We start from the raw sequence: 17,159 nt of genomic DNA, 5'->3' as shown, positions 1-17,159 counted from the left end.
AGTTCCCTTATCAGCGATTGAACCTGTGCCCCCTGCAGTGGAAGTGTGGAGTACTAACCACTGGGCTCCCAGGGAATTCCCCTCATTCTCCCTTTAAAACACCTGATCATCTCTGCAGAAATTACGATTGAGTTCAACTCTTTTTCCTGTTGTCAGTATTTATTGAATAAAATGTTTTTTTCCATTTTTGTTTTTATTGTTTCAGTTAACATCTAGCTGTGTTTTTCTTTGACACCGTCAGTCTCAAAAGGGAACAAGGAAACATGCTAATTTGGTACATAGTACAAAGGCTGCATTGTTTAAAGATGGAACATGTGTGAGAATGGTCTTCTGAGTCTTGAACTATCTCATTGGGTTACCAAACTCAGGTTTGGCTGCTCACAGCTGAAAACCAATAATAGAGTCGGAAGTGTCAGTAGAAATGAAAGATGTTTTAATCAGAAAAGGCGGCAATCTGGAGAGAAGGTGGACTCATGTCCCGAGACCAACTTTGAAAATTCTGGTCAGCCATTCAGCCATGACAGGTTTTTTTTGTTTGTTTGCTTTTGGCCACGCAGCATGTGGGATTTTAGTTCCCTAACCAGGGATGAACCCATGCCCCCTGAAATGGAAGTGTGGAGTCTTGATCATGGGACCACCAGGGAATTCCCAGACATGACAGGTTTTAAAGGGAAAAAGTGGGGAAGAATCTCAGTGAATCGTAAAGGCAGGAAGTTGGTTTCTGCATCATTCTCCATTGCATTCAGACTGGCTGACTCTTCGGATGTCTTGCCTGTGAGGTCTGCCTGCAGGATTGCTTAGGGAGCTGTTGGGGTTATTCTTCATTCTTTGTTTTTTTAAAGATTTTTTTTTGTCGGTTCGTTGGTTTATTTATTTATTTTTGACTGTGTTGGGTCTTCATTTCTGTGTGAAGGTTTTCTCCAGTTGCGGCAAGCAGGGACTACTCTTCATCGCAGTGCGCGGGCCTCTCACTATCGTGGCCTCTCTTGTTGAGCACAGGCTCCAGACGCGCAGGCTCAGTAGTTGTGGCTCACAGGCCTAGTTGCTCCATGGCATGTGGGATCTTCCCAGACCAGGGCTCGAACCTGTGTCCCCTGCATTGGCAGGCAGATTCTCAACTACTGCGCCACCAGGGAATCCCAAGATTCTTTTGATGTTGACCATTTTTGGACGTCCTTATTGAATTTGTTACAGTATTGCTTCTGCTTTATGTTTTGGTTTCTTGGCTGCAAGGCATGTGGGATATTAGCTACCTGACCAGGGATTGAACCCACACTCCCGGCATTGGAAGGCGAAATCTTATCCACTGGACCACCAGGGAAGTCACAATTCTTACTTTTTTTAATTGAGGAAAAGAATGAACAGGTTAGACAAGGTGTGGTGTGCATTCAGGAGAGTATAATTCAGGAGTTAGTTTAAATTATTTAGTGATCTCATTCCTATAATTAGGTTCTTTCAAGGTGAGGGGGGACAGAAATGGGCAAACAGGAAAGGGACAAAAGAACCACTTTCAAATGTTGGGAAGTGATTACTTTGTGATTGCAGGGACTTACATAGTTGGGAATTTGTATTATCTGTGTTAGCGTTCTCCGTAAAAACAGAAGCAGTAGGATATATAGATACAGTTCCATATCTGCGAAAAAATATGTTTTATTGGAGAGAAAAAGTCTTGGGAATACTCTGGGTTGGAAAGGTACATGTGGAATTCAAAGAACTGAAGGAAGATCACTGCCTTTTGAGGATAATGTGTAATGGGGACAACGGGTAGCAAAGAAGCAGAGAAAGTAGGTATCTGAGGTTATCTCGAGGATCAAAATGATCCCAGTTTGTTAGGGAGATGATGACTCTGTGAGGGATTAATCAGGTAGATCAAATAATCATACTTGCTTATGGTAGAAAGTACTAAGTATTGAATTGAAATACATTTATGAAACTACACTTTAACACCTTTTAATGTTTATTTCAATTGGAAGCTTTCTGTTTTTTAAGTTCTTAGTAGTAACGTATTTACAGAATTTAGAGTATTATGTGTGCAGGTTTTGGATGTTATGTTTTTACGAATGTCACTTTTAGAAATTATTGTGAGCCATTTACACCTGCAGGATACTTTCAAATAGTTGAATTCTCTTTGCTTGTTTATCCCACATCTTTTCATAACTTCATTGCATTTTATTACCACTAACACTTATTAAGATAATGATTTTCATATGTTGAAGTCCTAATGCTTTAGTGACTGTATTTGGAGACAGGACCTTTAGAGAAGTATTTAAGGTTAAATGAGGTCATAAGGGTGGGGCCCTAATTCATTAGGACTGGTTTCCTCATAGGAGGAGAGGTAGACACTAGGTGTGTGCCCACAGGGACAAAAGGCCATTTGAAGACATGGTGAGAAGATGGCCATCCCAAGCCAAGGAGAGAGGCCACAGGAGATACCAAACCTGTTGACCTTCCTCTCAGACTTCCAGCCTCCAGAAGGGTGAGAAAATAAGTTTCTATGGTTTAAACCAGCCCATCTATGGTACTTTGTTATGGCAGTTCTAGCAGATTAACACAAACATCATTAATGTGTTCTCTTTGCCAAATAAATAATGAGGCTCAACATTCAAAGAGACAGGAGAGAAAATTGGTATAATTCGAAAAATGGTGGAAAACTATAAATTAGCTTTGAGGGGAAGGGAATTTAATATGGAGTTTCCTAGTTTGTTTCCACTACTGTTGAAAACCAGAAATTAGCTCCAATTTTCAAAGTCTGAAAAGAAGCCCCGTAGAGAAAGTCAGGCTTTTAAACTCAGAATCACTCTTATTTCCTACAGTGTGTTGTGGGTTACAGCTGTTATGGAGTAACAGGGTCTGACTTACCCTCCTCTTGTCATGAACTGTAAAACTACAAACTAGAGGAGTGGCTCCCTGCAGGCATTGGAGAAACAGTGCGGGGCTATGACCCTGAAGGAACAGGATAGCACTCCAGGTCAGATCACATCCTCCTATCCTCCAGCCAGGGCATTTTCCAGACCTGCACAGGGAAGCAGAGCCCAGAGAGCAGAAGGTGGAGACAACAGAGCTCAGGGCTAGGCAGTCAGCAGGAAATCCTGTAGCAGAGTCCTCTCAGGGAGAGCCCTCCTTGGTTGGGCAGTGGTGGGTGGGAGGGAATCTGAAGCTTTAGGCCAGCCTTTGTCAGTCCCACTCCCCACAGAGATGGAGACCCTCTGTCTCACATCAGTCATCAGGTGCACACTGGTGCTTCATAGGCTTGAGCCCCTAATTCTCCTTCCAGAGGCTGATGCCCACATGTTAACCCCCAAGCATGTAAGGACGTTTTCAGGAACGGATCTGCAGGGCAAGATGCAGCCAGCAGGAAGTGCCTCCTCCCACCCGCACCCCCCCCAACTCTGTACTGGGCACGACAGCCAAACCTGACCTCAACTAGTGAGGGGGTACAGCCTACCTCAAGAAACAAGAAAAATCCCAAATAAACAATCTAAACTTACACCTTTCACTTAAATGAAACCTAAAGTTAGTAGAAGGAAGAAATTATAAAGATCATAGCAGATATAGATAAAATAGAGACTGTAAAGACAATAGAAAAAAATCAAAGAAACTAAGAGCTTGTTCTTTGGAAAGATAAAATTGACAAACTGTTAGCTAGACTCACACACAAAAGAGGGAAGGCCCTGATAAAACCAGAAACAAAAGAGAGAAAATAACAGATACCACAGAAATACAAAGGATTATAAGAGACTATTATGAATATCTATACACCAACAAATTGGATAACCTAGAAGAAATGGACAAATTCTTGAAATCATACAACCTTCCAAGACTGAATCAGGAGGAAACAAAATCTAAATATAGCAGTCATTAGTACAGAGAATGAAACAGTAATCAAAAAGCTCCCAAAGCCGATCCAGGACCATACAGTTTCACAGGTGAATTCTACCAAGTGTTCAAAGAAGATTTAATACTTACCCTCCCCAAACTACTCCAAAAAATTGAGAAGGATAAACTTTTTTTTGGCCACGCCTCGCGGCTTGCAGGATCCCAGTACCCCAACCAGGGATTGAACCCAGATCCTCGGCAGTGAAAGTGAGGAGTCCTAACCACTGGATTGCCAGGAAATACCTCTGAACTAATTTTATGAAGCCAACATCAACCTGATACCAAAACCAAAGACAAGACACTGAAAAAGAAAATTACAGGCCAATATCTGTGATGAACATACATGGAAAAGTCCTGAAAAAATTTTAGCAAACTCAATTCAACAGTTCATCTAAAGGATCATACACCATGATTAAGTGGGTTTTATACCAGGAACAGAAGAATGGTTCAACATCAACAAAATGAAGGATAACCATCTGATCATCTCAATCGATGCAGAAAAAGCATTCAACACTATTCGACGTCCATTTATGGTAAAAACATAAAAGTGGGTTACAGGGAACATACCTCAACGTATTGAAGGTCGTATATGACAAGCTCACAGTTAACATCATATTCAATGGTGAAACCTGAAAACTACTCCTTTAAGACAGGATCAAGACAAGGATGTCTACCCTTGTCACTCCTATTCAGCGTAGTATTAAAACTTCCAGATCCATTTTTATCCTTTTAGAGGATTTCAGGGGCTTGATTTTTCTTACCAGATAAATAAGGAAACTTTAAAATAAAATTGGCTCTTTATCATTACACTCATAAGTGATTTTTCACATAACCTGCCTTGCCAACATCAGGACCTTCATACATATGAATTTATTTATTTATTTATTTATTTATTTATTTATTTTTTTTTTTTGCGGTACGCGGGCCTCTCACTGTTGTGGCCTCTTCCGCTGCGGAGCACAGGCTCCGGACGCGCAGGCTCAGCGGCCATGGCTCACGGGCCCAGCCGCTCCGCGGCATGTGGGATCTTCCCAGACCAGGGCACGAACCTGTGTCCCCTGCATCGGCAGGTGGTCTGTCAACCACTGCCCCACCAGGGAAGCCCCACTTGGTTTATTTTATCAATATTAACCCTTTGTCTTTCATAGATGTCTGAAAATTTAAAGTTAATATTTCAAATGTCATTATTTCCATAATGAACAAATATTGAAAAACAAATGTTTTCCCTCTATTTGCTAAAACTTTATCCTTTTTTTTTTTTTTTAGGGCACCACTCTTCCTTATATTGCACTACTTAGCCTTCAAATTTCAGAGAGTATTACAAATGAAGTCTCTTTGACTCTGTTTCTCATCATTTTACCCAAGCCATGGTCAACAGCTTCAAGAGATGTAAGTCAAAGGAGTAGAGTTAACCACGGGGGTAGAGTTGCAAACTGGAGAACACAAGATACAACTAAGTTTACTGTTGTTTTGCAGATCTGATTAATTTTTCACTCTGTTAAGAAGGTTATCAATCCAGATTTTTAAAAATTGGACTTTATTTTTAAGAACAGTTTTAACGGACTTCCTTGGTGGTCCAGTGGTTAAGACTCCATGCTCCCAGTGCAGGGGACCCGGGTTCAATCCCTGGTCGAGGCACTAGATCCTTCATGCAGGCCGCAACTAAGAAGCTCATGTGCTGCAGTTAAGACCATGCACAGCCATAAATAAATAAATAAATAAATATATTTTTTTAAAAAAAAACAGTTTTAGGTTCCCAGCCAATCCAAGTGGAAGGTACAGGAGAGTTCCCATGTACCCCCTTCCCCCACATAAGCAGAGCCTCCCTGACTGTCAACATCCCACACCAGAGTGGGACATTTGTTACAATCTATGAATCTGTACTGACACATCATTATCACCCAAAATCCACAGTTGACATTAGGGTTCACTCCTGGTGGTGTGAATTCTGTGGGTTTTGACAAATGTATAATGACATGTATCCACCTTTCCAGTATCATACAGCGTAGGTTCTGCCCTAAAAATCTGTGCTCTGCCTATTCATGTCTCCTTCCCACTTAACCTGTGTCAAGCCCTGATCTTTTTACTCTCTCCACAGTTTGTTCTTTTCTAGAATGTCATATATTTGCAGTCATACAGTATGTACCCTTTTCAGGTTGGCTTCTTTCACTGTGTCATATGCATTCAGGTTGTTTTATTTTTGAAGTTTTGAATTTATTTTTTCATACAGCAGGTTCTTATTAGTTATCTATTTATGCATATTAGTGTGTATATATGTCAACCCCAATCTCCCAATTCATCCCACCACCGCCACCACCACCACCACCACCACCACGGCTTTCCCCCTTGGTGTCCATACGTTTGTTCTCTACATCTGTGTCTTTATTTCTGCCCTGCAAATCAGTTCATCTGTACCATTTTTCTAGATTCCACATGTATGTGTTAATATACGATATTTGTTTTTCTCTTTCTGACTTGCTTCACTCTGTATGACAGTCTCTATATCCATCCACGTCTCTACAAATGACCCAATTTTGTTCCTTTTTATGGCTAATATTCCATTGTATATATGTACCACATCTTTATCCATTCATGTGTCGATAGGCATTTAGGTTGCTTCCATAACCTGTCTATTATAAATAGTGCTGCAATGAACATTGGTGTGCCTGTGTCTTTTTGTTTTGTTTTTAATTAAATTATTTTATTTTTGGCTGCATTAGGTCTTCGTTGTTGTGTGGGGGCTTCTTGTTGCGGTGGCCTCTCCCTTTTTTCCACATCCTGCAGCATTTGTTATTTGTAGATTTTCTGATGATGCCCATTCTAACTGGTGTGGGGTGATACCTCATTGTAGTTTTGATTTGCATTTCTTTTTGTTTTTAATTTTATTTATTTATTTTTGGCTGCATTCGGTCTTCGTTGCTGCATGCAGGCTTTCTCTAGTTGTAGTAAGCGGGGGCTACTCTTCATTGTGGCACACGGGTTTCTCATTGCAGTGGCTTCACTTGTTGCAGAGCATGGGTTCTAGGCATGCAGGCTTCAGTAGTTGTGGCACGTGGGCTCACTAGTTGTGGCCTGCGGGCTCCAGTGCACAGGCTCAGTAGTTCTGGCGCATGGGCATAGTTGCTTTGTGACATGTGGGATCTTCCCCGACCAGGGATCGAACCCATGTTCCCTGCATTGGCAGGCAGATTCTTCACCACTGCACCACCAGGGAAGCCCTTGCATTTCTCTAATAATTAGTGATGTTGAGCAGATTTTCATGTGCTTCCTTTTTTTTTTTTTTTTTTTTCATGTGCTTCTTGACCATCGGTATGTCTTTTTTGGAGAAATGTCTGTTTAGGTCTTCTGCCCATTTTTTGATTGGGTTGTTTGGTTTTTTTTAATATCGAGCTGCATGTGCTGTTTATGTATTTTGGAGATAAATCTTTTGTCCATTGATTTGTTTGCAAACATTTTCTCCCATTCTAAGGGTTGTCTTTTCATCTTGTTTGTAGCCTCCTTTGCTTTGCAAAAGCTTTTAAGTTTCATTAGGTCCCATTTGTTTATTTTTATTTCCACTACTCTAGGAGGTGGATCAAAAAAGATCTTGGTATGATTTATGTCAAAGAGGTTCTTCCTAAGTTTTTGTCTAAGAGTTTTATAGTATTTAGGTCTCTAATCCATTTTGAGTTTACTTTTGCGTATGGCATTAGGGAGTGTTCTAATTTCATTCTTTTACATGTAGCTGTCCAGTTTTCCAAGCACCACTTATTGAAGAGACTGTCTTTTCTCCATTGTATATCCTTGCCTCCTTTGTCATAGATTAGTTGATCATAAGTGCGTGGGTTTATCTCTGCGCTTTCTATCCTTTTCCATTGAACTCTATTTCTGTTTTTCTGCCAGTACCATATTGTCTTATTATAGCTTTATAGTATAGTCTGAAGTCAGGGAGTCTGATTCCTCCAGATCCGTTTTTTTCCCTTAAGACTGCTTTGGCTATTCGGGGTCTTTTGTGTCTTCATACAAATTTTAAGAATTTGTGTTCTAGTTCTGTAAGAAATGCCACTGGTAATTTGATAGGGATTGCATTGAATCTGTAGATTGCTTTGGGTAGTATAGTCATTTTCACAATATTGATTCTTCCAATCCAAGAACATGGTATATCTCTCCATCTGTTTGTGTCATCTTTGATTTCTTTCATCAGTGTCTTATAGTTTTCTGAGTACAGGTCTTTTGTCTCCTTAGGTAGGTTTATTCCTAGGTATTTTATTCTTTTAGTTGCAGTGGTGACTAGGATTGTTTCCTTAATTTCTCTTTCTGATCTTTCGTTGTTAGTGTATAGGAATGCAAGAGATTTCTGTGCATTAATTTTGTATCCTGCTACTTTACCAAATTCATTGATTAGATCTGGTAGTTTTCTGGTGGCATCTTTAGGACTCTCTATGTATAGTATCATGTCATCTGCAAACAGTGACAGTTTTACTTCTTCTTTTCCAATTTGTATTCCTTTTATTTCTTTTTCTTCTCTGATTGCCACAGCTAGGACGTTGAATAATAGTGGCAAGAGTGGACATCCATGTCTTGTTCCTCATCTTAGAGGAAATGCTTTCAGTTTTTCACCATTGAGAATGGTATTTGCTATGGGTTTGTCATTTATGGCCTTTATTATGTTGAGGTAGGTTCCCTCAATGCCCACTTTCTGGAGAGTTTTTATCGTAAAATGGTGTTGAATTTTGTCAAAAGATTTTTCTGCATCTATTGAGATGATCATATGGTTTTTGTTCTTCAGTTTGTTAATATGGTGTATCACATTGATTGATTTGTGTACATTGAGGAATCCTTGCATCCCTGGGAAAAATCCCACTTGATCATGGTGTGTGATCCTTTCAATGTGTTGTTGGATTATGTTTGCTAGTATTTTGTTGAGCAGTTTTGCATCTATATTCATCAGTGATATTGGTCTGTAATTTTCTCTTTTTGTAGTATCTTTGTCTGGATTTGGTATCAGGGTGATGGTGGCCTCATAGAATGAGTTTGGGAGTGTTCCTTCCTCTGCAATTTTTTTTTTTTTTTTTTTTTTGCGGTACGCGGGCCTCTCACTGCTGTGGCCTCTCCCGTTGCGGAGCACAGGCTCCAGACGCGCAGGCTCAGCGGCCTTGGCTCACGGGCCCAGCCGGTCTGCGGCATGTGGGATCTTTCCGGACCGGGGCACGAACCTGCGTCCCCAGCATCGGCAGGCGGACTCTCAACCACTGCGCCACCAGGGAAGCCCCTCTGCAATTTTTTGGAAGAGTTTGAGAAGGATGGGTGTTAGCTCTTCTGTAAATGTTTGATAGAATTCACCTGTGAAGCCATGTGGTCCTGGACTTTTGTTTGCTGGAAGGTTTTTAATACAGTTTCAATTTCATAACTTGTGATTGGTCTGTTCATCTTTTATATTTCTTCCTGGTTCAGTCTTGGAGGTTTTATACCTTTCTAAGAATTTCTCCATTTCTTCCAGGTTGTCCATTTTATTGGCATACAGTTGCTTGTAGTTGTCTCTTATGATGCTTTGTATTTGTGCAGTGTCCATTGTAACTTCTCCCTTTTCATTTCTAATTTTATTTATTTATTTCTTTTTGGCTGCATTGGGTCTTCATTGCTGTGCACAGGCTTTCTGTAGTTACACCAAGTGGGGGCTACTCTTCATTGTGGTGTGCAGGCTTCTCATTGTGGTGGCTTCTCTTGATGCAGAGCATGGCCTCTAGGCTCCTGGACTTCCATAGTTGTGGCTTGTGGGCTCTACAGTGCAGGCTTAGTAGTTGTGGCACATGGGCTTATTTGCTCCGCGGCATGTGGGATCTTCCCAGACCAGGGCTCGATCCCATGTCCCTTTAATTGGCAGGTGGATTCCTAACCACTGCACCACCAGGGAAGTCCCTCTAATTTTATTGATTTGAGTCCTCTCTTTTTCTTGATGAGTCTGGTTAAAGGTTTATCAGTTTTATTTACCTTCTCAAAGAAACAGCTTTTAGTTTTATTGATCTTTGCTCTTGTTTTCTTTGTTTCTATTTCATTTATTTCTGCTCTCATTTTTATTTCTTTCCTTCTACTAACTTTGGGTTTTGTTTGTTCTTCTTTCTCTAGTTCCTTTAGGTGTAAGGTTAGATTGTTTATTTGAGATTTTCTTGTTTCTTGAGGTAGGCTTGTATTGCTATAAACTTCCCTCTTAGAAATGCTTTTGCTGCATCCCATAGGTTTTGGATCATCATGTTTTTGTTGTAATTTGTCTCTAGGTAGTCTTTGATTTCCTCAGTGATCCCTTTGTTATTTAGTAACGTACTGTGTAGCCTCCATGTGTTTGTGTTTTTTACGTTTTTTTTTCCCTGTAATTGATTTCTAATCTCATAGCATTGTGGTCAGAAAAGATGCTCAATATGATTTCAATTTTCTTACGTTTACTGAGGCTTGATTTGTGACCCAAGATGTGATCTATCCTGGAGAATGTTCCATGTGCACTTGAGAAGAAAGTGTAATTTGCTGTTCTTGGATGGAATGTCCTGTAAATATCAATTAAATCTATCTGGTCTATTGTGTCATTTAAAGCTTCTGTTTACTTTTTAATTTTCTTTCTGGATGATCTGTCCACTGGTGTAAGTGAGGTGTTAAAGTCCCCCACTATTACTGTGTTACTGTCGATTTCCTCTTTTATAGCTGTGAGCAGTTGCCTTATGTATTGAGGTGCTCCTATGTTGGGTGCATATATATTTATAACTGTTATATCTTCTTCTTGGATTGATCCCTTGATCAGTATGTAGTGTCCTTCCTTGTCTCTTGTAACATTTTTTATTTTAAATTCTATTATATCTGATATGAGTGTTGCTACTCCAGCTTTCTTTTGCTTTCCATTTGCATGGAATATCTTTTTCCACCCCCTCACTTTCAGTCTGTGTGTGTCCCTAGGTCTGAAGTGGGTCTCTTGTAGACAGCATGTATATGGGTATTGTTTTTGTATCCATTCAGTGAGCCTGTGTCTTTTGGTTGGAGCATTTAATCCATTCACGTTTAAGGCAGTTATCAATATGTATGTTCCTATTACCATTTTCTTAATTGTTATGGGTTTGTTTTTGTACGTCCTTTTCTTCTCTTGTGTTTCCCACTTACAGAAGTTCCTTTAGCATGTTTTGTAGAGCTGGTTTCATGGTGCTGAATTCTCTTAGCTTTTGCTTGTCTGTAAAACTTTTGATTTCTCCATTGAATCTGAATGAGATCCTTGCTGGGTAGAGCAATCTTGGTTGTAGGTTCTTCCCTTTCATCACTTTAAATATATCATGCCACTCCCTTCTGGCTTGTAGAGTTTCTGCTGAGAAATCAGCTGTTAACCTTATAGAAGTTCCCTTGTATGTTATGTATCATTTTTCCCTTGTTGCTTTCAATAATTTTTCTTTGTCTTTAATTTTTGTCAATTTCATTACTGTGTGTTTTGGCATGTTTCTCCTTGGGTTTTTCCTGCCTGAGACTCTCTGTGCTTCCTGGAGTTGGGTGGCTGTTTCCTTTCCCATGTTAGGGAAGTTTTTGACTGTGATCTCTTCATATATTTTCTCGGGTCCTTTCTCTCTCTTCCCCTTCTGGGACCCCTATAATGCAAATGTTGCGTTTACTGTTCTCCCAGAGGTCTCTTAGGATGTCTTTATTTCTTTTCATTCTTTTTTCTTTATTCTGTTCCGTGGCTGTGAATTCCACCATTCTGTCTTCCAGGTCACTTTATCCATTCTTCTGCCTCAGTTATTCTGCTATTGATTCCTTCTAGTTTATTTTTCATTTCGGTTATTGTATTGTTAATCTCTGTTTGTTTGTTCTTTAATTCTTCTAGGTCTTTGTTAAACATTTCTTGTATCTTCTCAATCTTTGCCTCCATTTTTATTCCAAGGTCCTGGATCATCTTCACTATCTTTACTCAGAATTCTTTTTCTGGAAGGTTGCCTATCTCCACTTCATTTAGTTGTTTTTCTGGGGTTTTATCTTGTTTTTTCATCTAGTACATAGTGCTCTGCCTTTTCATTTTGTGTATCTTTCTGTGAATGTCACATTCAGGTTTCCTCCATGTCCTTTCATGACTTGGTAACTCATTTTTTTTTAGTGCTGAATAGTGTTTCATTGTATGGACCACAATTTATTCATCCATTCACCTACTGAAGGACATCTTGATGATTACCTTTAAGAATAAAGCTGCTATAGGAACTTCCCTGGTGGCGCAGTGATTAAGAATCTGCCTGCCAGTGCAGGGGACACGGGTTTGAACCCTGGTCTGGGAAGACCCCACATGCTGTGGAGCAGCCAAGCCCGTGTGCCACAACTACTGAGGCTGTGCACCCCAACTACTGAAGCCTGTGAGTCTAGAGCTCGTGCTCTGCAACAAGAGAAGCCACCATAATGAGAAGCCTGTGCGCTGTAATGAGTAGCCCCTGCTCACCACAACTACAGAAAACCCACACGCAGCAATGAAGACCCAACTTGGAGAAAAAAAATCTGGTGTAAACATTCATCTGAGGATTTTGTGTGGACATAAGTTTTCAACTGCTTTGGGTAAATACCAAGGAGCTCCATGCCAAACTATATGATAAGAGTATGATGAGTTTTATAGGAAACTGCCAAACTGTCTTCCAAAGTGGCTGTACCATTTTGCATTCCCACCAGCATTGAATGAGAGTTTCTGTTGCTCCATATCCTCATCAGCATTTGGTATTGTCAGAGTTCTGGATTTTGGCTATTTCTAAAAGACATGTAGTGATACCTCGTTTTAATTTGAAATTCCTAATAACAAATGATATTGAGCATCTTTTCATATGCTGTTTGCCATCTATATATCTTCTTTTGTGAGGTGTCTGTTTCTTGTTATATAAAGAAAAACAACAGCAAAACAAGTTTATTAACCACATTTACGTGAACAACAATTTTTGTCTTCTTTTTTGGCTGCGCTAGACTGCATGCAGGATCTTAGTTCCCCGACCAGGGATGGAACCTGTTCCTCTGCTGTGGAAGCACGGCATCTTAAGCACTGGACTGCCAGGGAAGTCCCAACAGCAGTTGTTTTAAACCATCTAAAATTTAGATGCTTCCAAAGAATTCAAATTAGAATTCATCATAGCATCACATCCTTCAGATTCATATTTTACTTGTTTAAGTTAATGGTCAATAAATTATTAAATTGTTTTTATATTTACTTATTTTATTTATTTATTTTATTTTTTGGTTGCATCAGGTCTTAGTTGCAGCACACAGAATCTTTCATTGTGGTGCACGGGCTTTTCTCTAGTTTTTGTGCACAGGCTCCAGAGTGCACAGCCTCTGTAGTTGTGGCACGAGGGTTCCAGAGTCCATAGGGTCTGTAGTTGAAGCACGTGGGCTCTCTAGTTTTGGTGTGCAGGGTCAGTAGTTGCAGCATGGGGTCAGTAGTTGTGGCATGTGGTCTTAGTTGCCCCATGGAATGTGGGATCTTAGCTCCCTGACCAGGGATTGAACTGGTGTTGCCTGCATTTCAAGACTGATTCTTAACCACTGGACCACCAGGGGAGTCCCAGTCAATAAATTATTAAATAACAAATGGTTAACTTGAACTAGAATTTAGGGGACATCTAACTTTTGATGAAGTACAGACTAGTTATCATGATTATATGCTAACAAATAAAATATTTCTGGCAGGATACACAGTAGTTGATAACAGAACTTAACTCCTGTATTATAGAGGATGGGGGAGTAAACAGAAGAATGAGGAAATAGCATTTTATGTATATGCACTTAAATCTACTCAAAATTTTCTAAACAAAATGTCTAGGTTTTATAGTACACATTGAAAAAATAATCAGGAAAACACTGGTAAAACAAAACAAAAAAATGTGTGTGGGGGTATGTATGAAATTAATCAATACATGCAAATTATAGAAAGATATAGGGAATTATAATAAAGAGAAATTACATAAATGAATTTAAATAATAATGAGATACATCATTTAAATGGGAGTGAGCACCACAAAGTTTGAGTAATTACAAGAGATCACAAAAAATCTTTGAATCCTGGACCAGTTGTGGTCACATGTCTCATCCCCATTAAAAACTGCAGTCATTCATGAAAAATATCTAGTCTGTGTCCTGCCTTTTTCGGAGTGATTGCTGTTGAAGGACACTTAGGGACTGAATCAAGCACATCTTATTTTCAGGGGATGTGACTGGAAAATTCCCCTCCGCCTCCAATCCCCACCCAGGTCTGTGGCTTGAATTTTGGAGGTCAGATCAGACCAAGTTATCACTACTCAAAGAAGGAGTGGGACGAAATCGTTAAAAATCCTCACAGATCTGGAGCCAGTGGTGACTTTCAGGGAAACACTTATTCCTTAACACCATTATGCACCTTCATTATTCCTTCCCTCTAAGCTTGGCAATCTTTCATCCATTCTTTCTTTTATCAAATGAAATGTTTATTATTTCGAATGAGAGGTACCTTCTTTGCACTGATCCCAGTAATTTGCTGTAGGCATAAAATTACTGATAAAGTGCATCCTGTTCCCCAGAACCAGTAAGAAAGAAGATGGAGGTGTTCAGTTCTATATTAATCACAGAAAGTTTACAGAGGCTATTCAGAGTTCTCTGTAGTAACAGAACCGATGTATAGACAGGGAGAGAGAGAGAGACTTAATTTATTATTTATTTATCTATTTATCTTTTCTCAGCGATAACAGTGGTAAGAGAGAGACATTTTAAGGAAATGGCTCACAAAATTGTGGTGGATGGCAAGTCCAAAACCTGCAGGGAAGGCTGGCAGGCTGGAGACCCCGGGAATAGCAGATGTTGCAGTCTGAAGACAGCTTATAGGCAGAGCTCCCTCTGTAAGTGTCTGTGTTCTAATCTCCTCCTATTATAGGGACACCAGTCATATTGGGTTAGGGCCCACCCTAATGAACTCACAGTAACTGAATTACCTCTTTAAAGACCCTGTCTCCAAATACAGTCTTATTCATAGGTCTTGAGGGTTAGGATTTAAACATATGAATTTGGTGGGGGGCATGGGAGGACACAACTCAGCCCATAATACTTCATACTCTGACATCACTGAATTCATGTCCTTCTCACATAAAAAATACATTGACTGCGACCCACTCGCCTGCAAAGTCTTAACCCCTTGGATCATGCATCACATGCCCATCATATCTTCAACAAATAATCATCCAGCCACAACCTTGATGTTCTCTCAGGAGCAGCCTTCCCCAGTTTTTAGAAGAGAGATAGGCTTAGAATTCCCCTAGTCTTCAAGTTCCTGGTCCTTTTTGCTTAACAATTCCTGCTTCAGTTTCTCTCTCTCCTCTTGCATTTACTGTGAACAGCAAGGAGAAACCAGGCCATGCCTTCAAGAGCTTGCTTAAAAATCTCATGTCAGTATCCAGATTCATCACTAACAGGTTCTACTTTCCACAAAACATGAAAATGCAGTTTGGCCAAGTTCTTTGCCACTATGACAATGATTGCCTTTCTTCCCATTTCAAATAACATGTTCCCACATTTCTGTTTCAGGCCTCATCAAAAGCAGCTTTAATATATATATTTCTACCACTCTTCTGTTTATGATGATGTATGTGTATCTGTAAGATGATAGCTTTTTCTACAGCTTTCCTTTTTTTCTCTCTGAGCCCTCTTCAGAATCACCTTTAACTTTCATGTTTCAATCAGCAGTCTCTTCAGGGCAGTCTAGGCCTTTCCTAACTTGTTCTTCAAAACTCCTTCAGCTCTGCTCATTACCCAGTTCTAAAGCCGCTTGAATATGTGTAGGTATTTGTCATAGTAGCACCTCTCTTCCTGGTTCCGAAGTCTGGACTAGTCGGTGTTCTTCAGAGAAACAGAATCAGTGTGTGTGTGTGTGTGTGTGTGTGTGTGTGTGTGTGCACAGTGTGGAGGCACAATTCCTTCTATCCTTGTGTGTACCCTTATCATCTTACAATATATTGCATATTTTATTTATTATTTGTTTTGTCTGATGTATATCTTTTTTGTTGCTAGTATTGGCTTGATAGAAGCAGGTCCTTTACCAGATATTTTTCTTTCTGACACCTCTTATAGACACGAATAATGTTTGACACACATCAGACGCTTAACACATGCCTATGGAAGTGGTGAATAAAAGTATACCCATTTTGTTCATGTTCCTTTTTAAGATTCTGTAAGTTCTTCCTACTTCTCTCTTTTCTTCTTCCAGGCTGCAGTAGCGTTCAGAAGTCAGAAATGAAAAATAATAATATTTTCTAGGTAAAACACTTGGGTTGGTGAGAAACACAGCCCATGAAGCCCATCCTTTGTCTTAGCTGTTTTCTGTCACTTTTTAGACTGTGTCTTGCCTATCAATTTTACCTGATCTTTTCCAGCCATTTCAGATATGTTATGGCCTGGGTTCCTGGCTTCCTACCCTCCTCAATAAATTACTTAATCACTGCTAATAGTTCTCAATAATTTGATCATTTTAAAATGTTTCTCTAAGATCATCTCAAGTCCCCATGCTCACACTGCCACTGCATTTATGTGTGAAATAAAAATTCCTTCCCAGCAAGTACATGACCTGATGTTGTCCCAGACTTTTATCTACTGGGTAAAATGACCCCTGTGTACATGTGCAAAGATAGGAATTTGGAAAATTTTGGCTTACAGTGGTATTTATGCCATGACATTGAATGAGATCACTAATGTGTGCAGATTGTGAGGAGAGATGACTATTGATTAAACTCTCAGGAATTCCATTACTAAGTGGATGAGAGAAAATGAAAAATCTGCAAATTTAAGTTAAAAATGCAAAAATTATCAATGGTGTCTAAAGCTACTGAGAGGACGTTTAACCAAAATCTTACCTATCACTGTTATGTTTAGGAGTTTGCTCATGACATTGGTTTTGTGAGGATAAAACTGCACGTAGAATGAGTGAAGAATTACCTAAGAGTTGAGATAATAGAATAAGAGAGGGAAAATGCCCTAAAAAAGTGGAGTTGTAGGGACTTCCCTAGTGGTGCAGTGGTTTAGAATCCGCCTGCCAATGCAGGGAACATGGGTTCAATCCCTGGTCCAGGAAGATCCCAGGTGCTGCGGAGTAAGCCCATGTGCCACAACTACTGAGCCTGTAATCTAGACCCTGCGAGCCACAACTACTGAGCCCACACGCTGCAACTACTGAAGGCCGCACACTCTAGGGCCCACGTGCCAAAACTACTGAGCCTGCCTGCCTAGAGCCCATGCTCCAAAACAAGAGAAACCACAGCAATGAGAAGCCGGCGCACTGCAATGAAGAGAAG

General features: G+C 40.0%; 1 protein-coding gene across 1 annotated transcript in view; it reads left to right on the top strand.

Moving 5' to 3' along the window:
- The first annotated feature begins 2,393 nt into the window (after window positions 1-2,393).
- Window positions 2,394-17,159, top strand: part of LOC136140858 (zinc finger protein 256-like) — a 31,901-nt gene continuing 17,135 nt past the window's right edge. Inside the window, exon 1 of the mRNA XM_065899011.1 lies at window positions 2,394-2,476. Within this exon, the coding sequence (XP_065755083.1) occupies window positions 2,394-2,476 (83 nt within the window). The remainder of the gene's footprint in view (window positions 2,477-17,159) is intronic.

This window comes from Phocoena phocoena, chromosome 20 (genome assembly GCF_963924675.1).
Source record: "Phocoena phocoena chromosome 20, mPhoPho1.1, whole genome shotgun sequence".
Classification (NCBI taxonomy): domain Eukaryota; kingdom Metazoa; phylum Chordata; class Mammalia; order Artiodactyla; family Phocoenidae; genus Phocoena; species Phocoena phocoena.
The sequence above is the reverse complement of the archived record's forward strand: the minus strand, read 5'-3'. Positions and strand labels throughout refer to the sequence as shown.